This window comes from Dipteris shenzhenensis, chromosome 2 (genome assembly GCF_047967505.1).
Source record: "Dipteris shenzhenensis isolate YYH24624 ecotype China chromosome 2, Dip_SZ_1.0, whole genome shotgun sequence".
Taxonomy (NCBI): domain Eukaryota; kingdom Viridiplantae; phylum Streptophyta; class Polypodiopsida; order Gleicheniales; family Dipteridaceae; genus Dipteris; species Dipteris shenzhenensis.
In genome coordinates, this window is record NC_141597.1 from 27,551,622 (window position 1) to 27,563,322 (window position 11,701).

At 43.5% G+C, this 11,701-nt stretch overlaps 1 protein-coding gene across 1 annotated transcript; it reads left to right on the forward strand.

The window, feature by feature from the left end:
- Nucleotides 1-8,165: 8,165 nt before the first annotated feature.
- Nucleotides 8,166-11,231, forward strand: LOC147904565 (peroxidase A2-like). Its single transcript, XM_087387321.1, has 4 exons — nt 8,166-8,651; nt 8,920-9,102; nt 9,240-9,408; nt 10,663-11,231. The coding sequence occupies exons 1-4, from the start codon at nt 8,418-8,420 to the stop codon at nt 11,070-11,072; spliced, it is 996 nt and encodes a 331-aa protein (XP_087243447.1). The 5' UTR covers nt 8,166-8,417; the 3' UTR covers nt 11,073-11,231.
- Nucleotides 11,232-11,701: the final 470 nt, after the last annotated feature.

The window sequence follows — 11,701 nt, forward strand, 5'->3', positions numbered from 1 at the left end:
CAACCTCTTTGGGTGGTCTTTATAGTGGATAAAGCAATCTCTGTAATTGTTAGCAATTACAGAGCGCATGAAGGCCATTATGTCCTTCCCCCGCGCATCCATCAAGATGCCTCCTGTCTGGGTGATGTCATAATAAATCGTACCATCACCCAGAGGCACGTCCAAATCATCGGAATCATCATCCTCGGCCTCACCGCCACATGGCCCAAAGCACTGTGCCATGCATCCGCCACCGCTCTCCCTACTACTACGCCTGCAGATCCGTCCACAGATCCGTCTCTAAACGCGTTTAACAGTTCAAGTAAAAGCGCGTCTATAACCGCGTCTAATAGACCGTCAAAAAATCTGTCCACAAGTGCGTTAAAAAGCGCGTTTATCAACCCGTCCACAGATCCGTCTAAAAACGCGTCTAAAAGCGCGTCAAAACATTCGTTTAAACATCCGTTTAAGAGATCGTCTGTTTGAGCATCTATATTCGCGTCTGTGCGTGTCTGTAGCAAGCCAGACGTGCAAATAGACGTGCCTGTAGACGCGCGTTTAGATGCGCCCTTAGACGCCTGTATACACGCGCTCCGACAGTCGAGAATACTCAAAAGTGGAAAAGGACGTTTCGCCCGACAAAAGAACGTGTCGCTCATACCTAGATGCTGCGTTTCGTGGATGCGAAAAGTACAAAACTGGAAAGAACAAGCAAGAACAACTTCAAAAGGACTTACTTGGAAAAAGGTATGGAAGGATCTTTCTTTTCCAAACTTGTTTCTTCTCCTCCTCTTCTCCTTGTTCGTACTTCTCCTCTTCTTTAGGCTTGGAAGCAAGTTGTGTAAGTACGGTCGCTTTGTCTTGAGTGAAAGCTTGGAACTATGTGTGTATGGGAGGCTCTCTCTTAAGCTTCGAATCTATAGAACTACTAATAATGAAGGAACAAAGCCGCTCGCGAAGTTTAAGTAGTTAAAAGAAAAGCAAAGCGAGCGGCGCGCCGAAAAGCAGGTTTAAAAGTCACGGGTATACTCGCGTCTATTAGCGCATCTATAGTCGCGTCAAAATACACAGAGTAAGCGCGTTTATAGGCGCGTCTATTAGCGCGTCTAGAGGCGCGTTTAAATACACAGACTAGACGGGCATTTAGACGTGCAGATAGACGCGACAGTAAACGCGAGGATAGACGGGCATTTAAACGCGACACAGAGTTTTTGAAGTTAGGCATTTGAAGAAGAGCAAATTTGGTGGGTTGTTTGTTTGTAGGATGTCTCCATCTTCAACAAGCAGCTCCAGTGAGGATGAATCCCTCCGTATCCACCATCGCGAAATGTGGTTGGAGCAAAAAATCAAATGTCTGTGTGATCGATGTCGAGGAAACATGTATCGTGCACGCAGGATTACGCTCAATTATATCTCAAAGTATGGAGAATGGGATGTGACCGTAAACAGGGTAAGGATTTGTAAGTTAAGGTTGATTGAGATACCTATGGGTGTTCATATGTTTGAGTTATAATGATCCCGTTTTAATTTGATACAGGATGCAGTGCCACACCCGCACATGTTACCCTATGCCCGTCGTGAGGAGGCGAAGCGTCGGCGATATGAGGTGGGATCTTCAGGAGGGACCGTTACAGATGCATGGAGTGATGGTGATAGTAGCCCTCCACCATTACCTCATGAAGCCGTGGAGGAGGAGGTGTTTGATGATATGGTGCGGGATTTATATGTCCATCAAGGGAGGGATAATAGCATGGAGCAGGATGATCTTTTTACCGCAGCATCGACTCCACTGTTTGAGGGGTGCACATTCTCTGTTCTACGTGCCTCCCTTGAGTTACTAAACTTGCAAACCATCTATGGATGGAGTAATGCAAGTTTGAATGCATTACTCAAGTAAGCTTTAATTTAAAGTCGATTTTGCAAACATGATGAATTATGCGCGTGGGTCAATTACTCGAATGCTTTTCCTCATTTATGGTCTTCACGTGCAGGCTATTGTGTAAAATGCTTCCAAGGGAGAATAAATTACCGACCTCAAGAGATATGGCAAGGCAACATGTGACCTCTCTTGGAGGATTAGATTACAAGCGCATCCATGCATGTGTCAACGATTGCGTTTTGTTTCGTGGACTACATAAGGATGCAAGAGAGTGTCCTACTTGTATAGAGGCAAGATATAGAGCAGATCTCAAAACCTTGGACGTGCCTCGTAAGGTACTGCGACATTTTCCCATAATCCCTCGCATCCAACATATGTTCAAGTGCAAATCTATTGCAGAGCTCATGTCATGGCATTCCTCCCATCGATCAACCGATGGCATGTGGAGAACTCCCGCGGACTCTCCTGCATGGAAGCATATTGAAGACACATGGCCAAGCTTCAAGGAAGAACCTAGGAGCTTGAGACTTGGATTGGGTATGGACGGTGTGAACCCATTTGGTCTAAAAAGCACGTCTTACAGTGTATGGCCAGTGGTATTGGTAAATTACAATCTTCCACCCTCTATGGCTATTAAGAAAGGACATGTCATGCTGTCCCTTCTAATTCCAGGGAAACATAAAGTCAAAAACCCTGATGAGCCTTTGATTGATGAGCTAGAGATACTTTGGAGAGGTATCGAGGTGCATGATGTGAGCAGGCCTCCCTCGTCACGAGACTTCAACTGCAAAGCAGTCTTGATGTGGACGATGCATGACTTCCCAGGCTATGGCGAGTGTTCAGGTAAGCATTGCATTTTTTAATTATGAATAGGCAAGGACGTGGCACCCTAAACCCACCTTCCACTCTTAATTGCATCTATTGTTTCAGGTCTCACTACATCGGGTTACCATGCATGTCCTGTTTGTGGTCCTTCGCTAGTTGCCTCACGGGCAGACGCATTGAATAAGGTCATCTATGAGAATCACCATCGATTTCTCCCACCTGATCATCCTAGATATGTTGCCCCTTGGAATGAAGTCCTCCCACAATCACTCACCGCGGGAGATTGGATGAGAATTTGGGACGGATCCACGACTCCTCCACCACTTGGCATGAGCCGGTAAGGATTTGTAACTATTGGCTGGAAGTAAAGATTAGCTATATTGGTTGAAAGTGAAGATTGCACGTTAACACTTTATTTTGTTTAGATACTCCATCTTTTATCGTTTACCATATTGGTCCCACCTCAAGATCAATCACCTGCTCGATCCCATGCATATCTTCAAGAATGTGGCATCTACCATTTGGGAGCATTTGAATGGGACACGAGATTCGGCAGGCATAAGGGAGGATCTACGTACCACAGGGAGGATGCGTGAAGCTTGGCCTCAAGAGAGACCAAATGGGCGTGTTTTTTTACCTCGTGCACCGTGGATGTTATCAAAGCTAGAGATGGCGACGGTGAAGCGTGCTATTACTACAATTCGTACTCCCACTGGATGCACGAGGTGTTTGAAGGGAGCCTTTACAAAGAGCAAGAAAAGAGGTGTAGAGCAATTATATGGCTTGAAATCTCATGACTGGCACAAGATGCTCCAAGTAAGTATTTTATGTGCATAATATCTTTTTCCTTTCAAATTTGTGAGTGAATAGCTATAAGCAACTAATCAACCACCTCCTCGCGGGTTCAGTTCATACTACCTACTAGCATTTCACGTAGTGCATCAAAGGACGTGAAAGATTGTATTTACAAGATGGGCGAGCTTGTGAGGTATGTGAGCTCAAAGGAAATAGATCCCACCACGCTTGAGAATGCTCGAGTTATGTCAGTGGAGGCGGTTTGTTTAGTGGAGGAGACATTTCCACGTTCTATTCTCACAAGCCAACTACATCTCATAGTGCATTTGGTGGATGAGATTGCTATATGCGGTACTATACATGCACGATGGTTGTTCTTCCTCGAGCACTTCATGAAGACCTTGAAGGGCTTCGTGAGACAAAATGCAAGACCCGAAGGTAGCATGGCCGAGGGTTGGTTGGTACAAGAGTCACTTGTATATATTTCTGAGTTTCTTGTTGATGTGGATAGCTCTCTCCCACGACTATGGAGAGATGATGAAGACCTAAGGATGACCTCTATTGTGCCTCAAGGAAGAGGACGCAACAAAGTAATAGACACGGAGTTGCGTAATAGTATCAACCTCTTTTGCGTGCTTAATAGTGATGTGATGAAAAGATGGGTGACAAGATACGAGGATGCAAAGGCAAGAAGACAAGAAGAAAGGGCCCTCGTTCGTACACACCACGGATCTCGTGTGCCATACCCTCAGCGTCTAAGAGCACTTCCAAAGGATATTCATGTGGATTGGCTACTTGATGAAATGGAGAAAGCAGAGAAAGACGAGGGGATGCATATCACAATGGAAGAATGGGAGTATGCTAGGGGATGCATGAGCAAGGTCAGTATATAGAACGTTATGCATAAGTTAGGAGGTTTTTATAATTTAGATTGCTTATTTAATTGATTTTTTCTTGGTGTAGTGCACTATGTTCAATGCTATATGGTGTGAGGGCAAGCATTTTCGAACACAACGGATTGATGATAAGAGAATCACACAAGATTGCGGCGTCATTGCTAGCTTTGAGGGAGCCAATGGAGTCATGGATGATTATTGTGGCATAATCCAAGACATCATTATGCTTGACTTTCGACGCTTCTTTGTGTATGTTTTGGATGTAAAGTGGTTTAAGGACGTGGTGGAAAGAGGCCCTAATGCAACAATCAAACGCCATGCAAGTGGCTTTGTAACTATTGACTCCACAAAGTTTTGGCAAAGTAGGAAGGACACACTAATACTACCGCAACAATGTGAACAGGTACTGTGCACACACATAAAAATACTCGCTTTTAAATATTTGATGCAAGAAAAGTAACATGATTGTATTTGTGTTTAAATTAGGTTGTCTATCAACCAATGGTGGATAATAATAGGTGGTGGCATGTCATACCTATTATGCCACGTTCCAAAGTGATGTATAGTACATTTACTAATATGGAGCGTATGGAGGATGATCATGGCCATGGACGTGATGATGACCGTGATACAAGAGAGGAGGATGACCATGAGATAGGAGATATAGATATTGAGGCCGGCATTACCCGTGAGGACGAGCCTACCATTGGAGATCTTGATTTCGATGAGCACATGAGTGGCACAAGTAGTAGTGGGTTGAATGTATTTGTAGATCTAAACACTTGTTTGGATTTTGAAGTAGATAGTTTGGCAAGGGTTGATCTCATTGAGGATGAGATTGAACCGTAGCCCCACAATTGATATTGGCAAAACTATTTTACATATTGTCTCATTCTCCTCATTTCCCTTAATTCTTGTATATGTGGGCTTGCAAAAAATTATGTGCTTTGGTAATCATGGGCAATGTTTGGAAAGCAATGATGTACACCAAAATCTCACTTTCTGTATTCTCTGGATCGCGTCTAACCTCGCGTCTAAATGCACGTCTGATTCTCAGTGTAAACGCGCAAATAAACGCACAAATACACGCGCAAATAGACGCACTAATAGACGGGATGTTAGACGGGCCCGTATTTTCTCAGGTCTAACGCGCAAATAAACGCGGTGATTGACACGCAAATAGACGAGCATTTAGCTGCGCTAATAGACGCGCCCGTAATTTCTCTACTAGAGCAACGCCTATAGATGCGCCCGCTATTTTGCGCGTCTACCAAGCGCGTCTATAGTTGCTTTGTGTTGTTGTGACATTTATTTTCAAATGCTCAAATTGAACAACTAGAAGATATACTAACAACTATAATTATTAAATAGGTTCAAGATGGAGAAGAATTATTAGCAGAGGCTTGGAAATGACAACCTAAGTGGAGCAAGTGGAGGGGGAGATCAGGAGCAAGATGAAGGGGATGACGATGATGGAAGCAACAATGAGGATGATGGGAGGCACGAGTCCAAATAGGTGGTTGTATATGGGATATAAATTTGTAGTGGGCTAGAGTAAGAAGTAAGAAAACATGACTAGGTGTACCCAAGCCTACACTTTTGCAATCAAAATATATAAAAACATAGATGAAATGGCCAAAATAGTGTAATATAGGATTTTATACAAAGGGGCAGATTAGGCCAAGCCCTAATCTGCCCTAAAAAACTTTGCACTCAAACTACAGCCTCGATATTTTTGTGGATGATCGAGGCCTCAGGACATTTACCTGCAAAGTCAATATTTCCGTTGAAATAGTTTTTGAAAAAATCATAGGGTCGATATAAGCATTGAAAATATAGTCAATATTAAGGTTGATCAATATTTTTGTCAAGAAAATGGTATTGGTCCAAAGGTATGGATGATAATTTTGATCTATTCTTATCGAAGCAAATATCAACAGAATCTTTGATGCTTTCTAGACTTTTTTTTAAAATTCAATGTAAATTCTGTCAAAAAAATGTCCATAATGATGTGAATAGTCGTAGTGACCCTAGTTATGTTTTGTAGCAAAATCAACATCATCTTCCCTTTGTAGCTTCCAATAATAGTACTCAAAGATTGAAACAAAATCAATCATAGAGATAGGAAGAGAGATGAAGATGATATAACTATTATTGCGTAAGAAATTTAATTATGTATCAAGATACGCATGGCTAGAACTACCATGACACTTTATATATAATATCTCTTCAATGAATAGAAGTACCGTGATATCCAATTCTCTAGGATGAAAAATTTACCCATTGCATGAAATTTGGGACAAATGTGCACTAATGAAAAGGAGTTCTATTTGCTCACCTCCTTTTTCCATGCTCAATAAACTAGTGATCGAGCTATTGATAGTGGAGGCATCACATGACATACTTGCCTTGAAGACTTTACCCATCCCCAAGAGATTGGTTGCATATGGATACCTACATGCTTCTTTTGATGTGAAAGTGGAAAGGACAAATGTGCATCAATGAAAAGAATCCCTATCTACTCAATTGCTTTATTCATACTTGACAAAGTAGTGGTAGTGGTGGCATCGAATGTCATTCGGCCTGACTTGAAAACTTTACACAAATCTGAGAGTGTGTCAGCAAATGCTACATCCATGTACTTCTTTGGATGTGAAAGTTGAGGTGAAGAACAAATGAAGTGGGGGTTGTGGATCCACTTCTAGATAATGTTTTTGTTGGTTGCAAAGGTGTCTACAAAGCTTAGTAAAGATGCAAGGCCAAAACCAGGGTTACTGTTAGCATGAAGGAGTAGATTTTGAGAAAACGTTTGCACTCATACTCAGATTAAATACAATCATGTTGCTATTGTGATAAGGCTGATGGGACTAGGACCTAGGCGCATTTGGGGGAGGCAATTACCATTGGAGGGTCCAGATTTGGATTCCACAAATCCAAGCCTTTGACGAACACGACTATGTTTTAGAAGAGATGTGAGGATTAAAAATGCTTGTTACCGTGCCGGACGTTGACGACCTTAAGGGTCCCTAATTGTGGATGGAATGATGCCATGCATCGTAGCGCATATTGTAAACGATTGGATTCTGCAATGAACTGGGGGGATCCCCGTGGAGAGCTCCTAGGTCCTTACCATTAATCATTGATAAAGATAGGCCGACCTTTGTAATCGAGGCAAATCATTTTCCCTGATTCCGAAAACATGGATAAGGCTAGGATCTACTTGCTCTCGACGACCACACAGGCTAGATGGACCGGGATTCATAGGTTGATGGAAGCCAAGCCCCATTGCTCAAAAATAAAAGTCATGTCGTTACAAAGAGTAGCTTTCATGAGGTTGATGCATGTGGGAGAAGAAAAAAAACTACACATGAGCCGCAGTGTTCACAAATAAAAGTCATATGTCGTTACAAAGAGTAGCTTTCATGAAGTTGATGTGGGAAAGAAAACAGGACACATGAGCCGCAGTCTTGCCGAAGTTAAGGTTGAAAGTCTCTTATGTTAATCGATATTGTCATTGTCTTGAGCTGGATCCAGGCTTTCGGTGCGTGAACGTCAAATTCCGTTATATTACAAATTCGATGACGTGAAATGGAGGATGGCGGAGCATGCAGGAGAGCAAATATCTACGCTGCGATGTTTGCAAAGGGCAAGAAACGTGAGAGAGAGGATAATTTGTGCATAACAGAGTCCAAAGAAATTTGGCCGCTGGATTCATCGTTTTCTGCAAATTCGTGGACCGGCACACTCCTACGTAACTAGGCACAGTCTCTATATAAACATCGATCGTAGTTACAAACTCACAAACTCCATCCAATCGGCAGGTTAGGGGTTAGCGCGGATGAAACCTTTCCCCCAATTCCTTTCCATCCACAGTAGTTAGAAGCTTCTTCGGGAGGAGATCTAGATATCCTTTTGATATTGTTTCACGTAGTTCTGCAGTTAGTGTGCTTTATCAACACAAGTTAGCCACCTGCATGCTCGTAGCTCTGCAGTAAGTGAGCTTTATCGGCGCAAGTTAGCCACCCACATACTTCTTGTCAAAAATGGCAAAACTTATCACTAGTCTGATGCGGCTCGACGCTTCGTTCTGGCTCATCGTTCTCGTGTTGATATATTGTGGAGGAGGGGCTTCTTCCCAGCTCACCGCCGATTTCTACGCCACAACCTGTCCTAACGTTTCCAGTATCGTGCAGACAGTCGTAAGCCAAGCTGTACAGACTGAAACGCGGATGGCTGCGTCTCTGCTCAGACTGCACTTTCATGACTGCTTCGTACAAGTTAATCCGATTAAATCACAGCTTATGTCCTTAATTACCGATGCATCACTCTCGTTTCGCCGTCGATGCTTTGCATTTCTTTCGCGTCATTACATCCCTTTTAATTGTATGACGTTTCGTCGACAAACTTCTAGCGAACGAAGGTAGACTCGTTTTCTAGGTCGCAACATTGAGCAAGGACAGGAAAGCTACACTTCTGCTTCCTAGAGTCACTAGTCAATGATTCAAGGCCACTGCTAATTATCATATTGTTGTTTTTTCCGCGTAGGGATGTGATGGCTCTATCCTTCTAGATGGAGCATCTGGCGAAAAGTTTGCCATACCGAACAACAACTCTGTGCGTGGTTTTGAAGTCGTAGATAACATAAAGACTGCGGTTGAGAGTGCCTGCAGTGGCATAGTATCTTGTGCAGACATACTCGCATTGGCAGCGCAGGCGTCGGTTTCTCTGGTAGCACGATTTGATTTTGAATTGCAACGAAATCATGGTCAAGCTCAGATTTTGTTCCGCTCTCTCTGAGGTTTTGTTGCGCTGTCTGCATGTCTTGGCTCATGATAGTTGTGTGTTCCGTGGAGTTTCGCGGGCAGGTTGGCGGATCGTCCTGGACAGTTCTTCTAGGGAGAAGGGACAGCGCGACGGCAGCCTCTCAATCGGCTGTTCTAGCAGCTTTACCTGGGCCGTCCGACCCTTTGAGCACTATTACAAGCAAATTTTCCACTGTAGGACTCTCGGCGCAAGACGTAGTTGTTCTTTCAGGTAAACAGGCTGTTTTCGCCGTGGAGCTACGTCCCTTCTAGCAGCAAATTCTATCGTCCGAGCTTGTGGATCTGTTTCCATGATGAAAGCTCATAGCTGTGGATGTTTCAACTTATTCTGCGAGAGCCTTTCTGTGAGAAGCATAAGGCTTCAAGGAACTAAGCAGGAACGACATGACGAGAAGAGACCATGCAAGGAGACTCAGATACACAAAGAACTCGATTATTGTAGGAGAAGAAGGAGTGGTTATGATCGGTTATGAAGGGTGAGTTTACACCCGGAAGTGTATGTGAAGGTGAGTGAAGACATTAGTCTTATCTATATCCTAACACTCCCCCGTAAGACTAAACGTCTGAACGAGTAATGTAGCATGTGAGTGCACATGTGCTCAAGATTTGGTTGATAACATTTATGATTACAACTGTCTAGCCAGGGTCTAGCATGGCGTGGAGCACAAATATTACAATTAATTTAAATTTTATTTTAGCTCTTTTCTTTTGAGCTACTGTGAGAATGAGCTTCACTCGAACTTGAACCCGATCATTGCTCCCCCGCAAGTGAGAGAGGAGCGAAAACTCGATACCATAATCATCAATGTGGACTCGAAGCGGAACCACCAGGAACTCCAGAAGTGCAGGAGCTGCTGCAAAAGCTCTAGCGATGTCTACATGATCATCTGCATATTGAGGGCATGGAGGTACAAACAAAACTGCTTCCTGCATGACAGAAATGTTTCCTGAAGATGGCAGTTTTCTTTGCAACGCCTTATGCATGTGAATGACAAAGAAATCGTCAAAAATTTCATTGTTGAAGGGAGAGCTGCTTATCAAGGGAACTCCGTTCAAAGGACTAGAGTTGCTAAAAATGTCGGAGCAATCCATCAAGGCTGAGGGCATTGCCATCAGATCCGTCGAAGGAGAGAATGTCTTTGCTATTGGAAACGCTTGCAGTGGAAATTTGATCCAATAAGCCTTCGATGGACTTACTTTACACTCGTCCAGCAAGGTCGATCCACCAAGATTATGGTTGTCGTTGCAGACTGGCCCATGAGGGCTGATCCCAGGATATTTGTCGAGCAAGAAATTGTTGTATCCGTTGTCTGTCGAGCAAGGGAGGAGCAACTCAACAGGAGAAGACAACTTGGCCGATAGCATTGAGAAGAGAGACATACCTTTCCAAGAATGCAACCTTCTCAATCCCAGTTTCAATATTAGTCTTATCTATATCCTAACACTTTCTTCTTTGCTGTGACAGGTGCTCATACAATCGGTTTCGCTCGCTGCTTGAGCTTTGTGAATAGACTCTACAATTTCAACGGCACAGGTCAACCTGACCCGTCCCTCGACTCAAGTTACCGTCAAACTTTGGAGAGCGACTGCCCGCAGGGCGGGAATGGCAGTGTGTTGGTTGCGTTGGATCCCACTACTCCAGGAACTTTCGACAACGATTATTACACCAATTTGCAGTCGAACAAGGGGCTTCTTCAGTCTGACCAGGAGCTCTACACAACGGGGGGAAGCACCAATGCATTGGTGGATTCGTTCTCCAGTGATCAAAGTACCTTCTTCAGCGACTTCGGAACATCGATGGTGAGCATGGGAAATATCAGCCCATTAACGGGAAGTGCCGGGCAGATTCGCTCCAATTGCCGAGTCGCTAACTAGTAATAGCCAACCACAATATTGCACATCTTCAACGTCCACGACCATGAATGCGTTAGCATTTCTAACTTTCAAGGGGATCCTTTTGTAGGCAAGTACAGCCATACCTTTTGCAAAAAGAGAATAAATCAATGTGTTGTATGGGAGCCAAAGGCCACTTTATGATAGTGTATCACCTCAAGCTCAAACCTACTAGCATTTTTCCAATTCTTCAAATCTAGTATAATAGCATATCGTGAAGTGCAACAAAATAGAGAATTGATCAACTTCCGAGTGCCTCTACCAAGGAGGTCTCTTCTATTATATTGACAACCTCCCCATTCACAGTTACTACACGTGGCAGAGCCGTACAACACACCTCCCCCTTTAAGATGACAACCTTACAAAAGGTTTCATGTTATAGACATGTACAAAAGTACGTGAACCATTGGAGAAGCGTTGGACATTGTATGTGTATCAACGAATGCGTTTGACCACTTTATAAGGTCCTATCCAACTGTGCATAAAACTTTCTACTAGATTTTTTTTGCGCACATGATAATAGATGGACACAAGATCCCCTTCACTGTAGGTGATATCAACACGGCTTTTCTCGTAATTGCGTTGCTATAGTGATTGAGCAATTTGAAGAT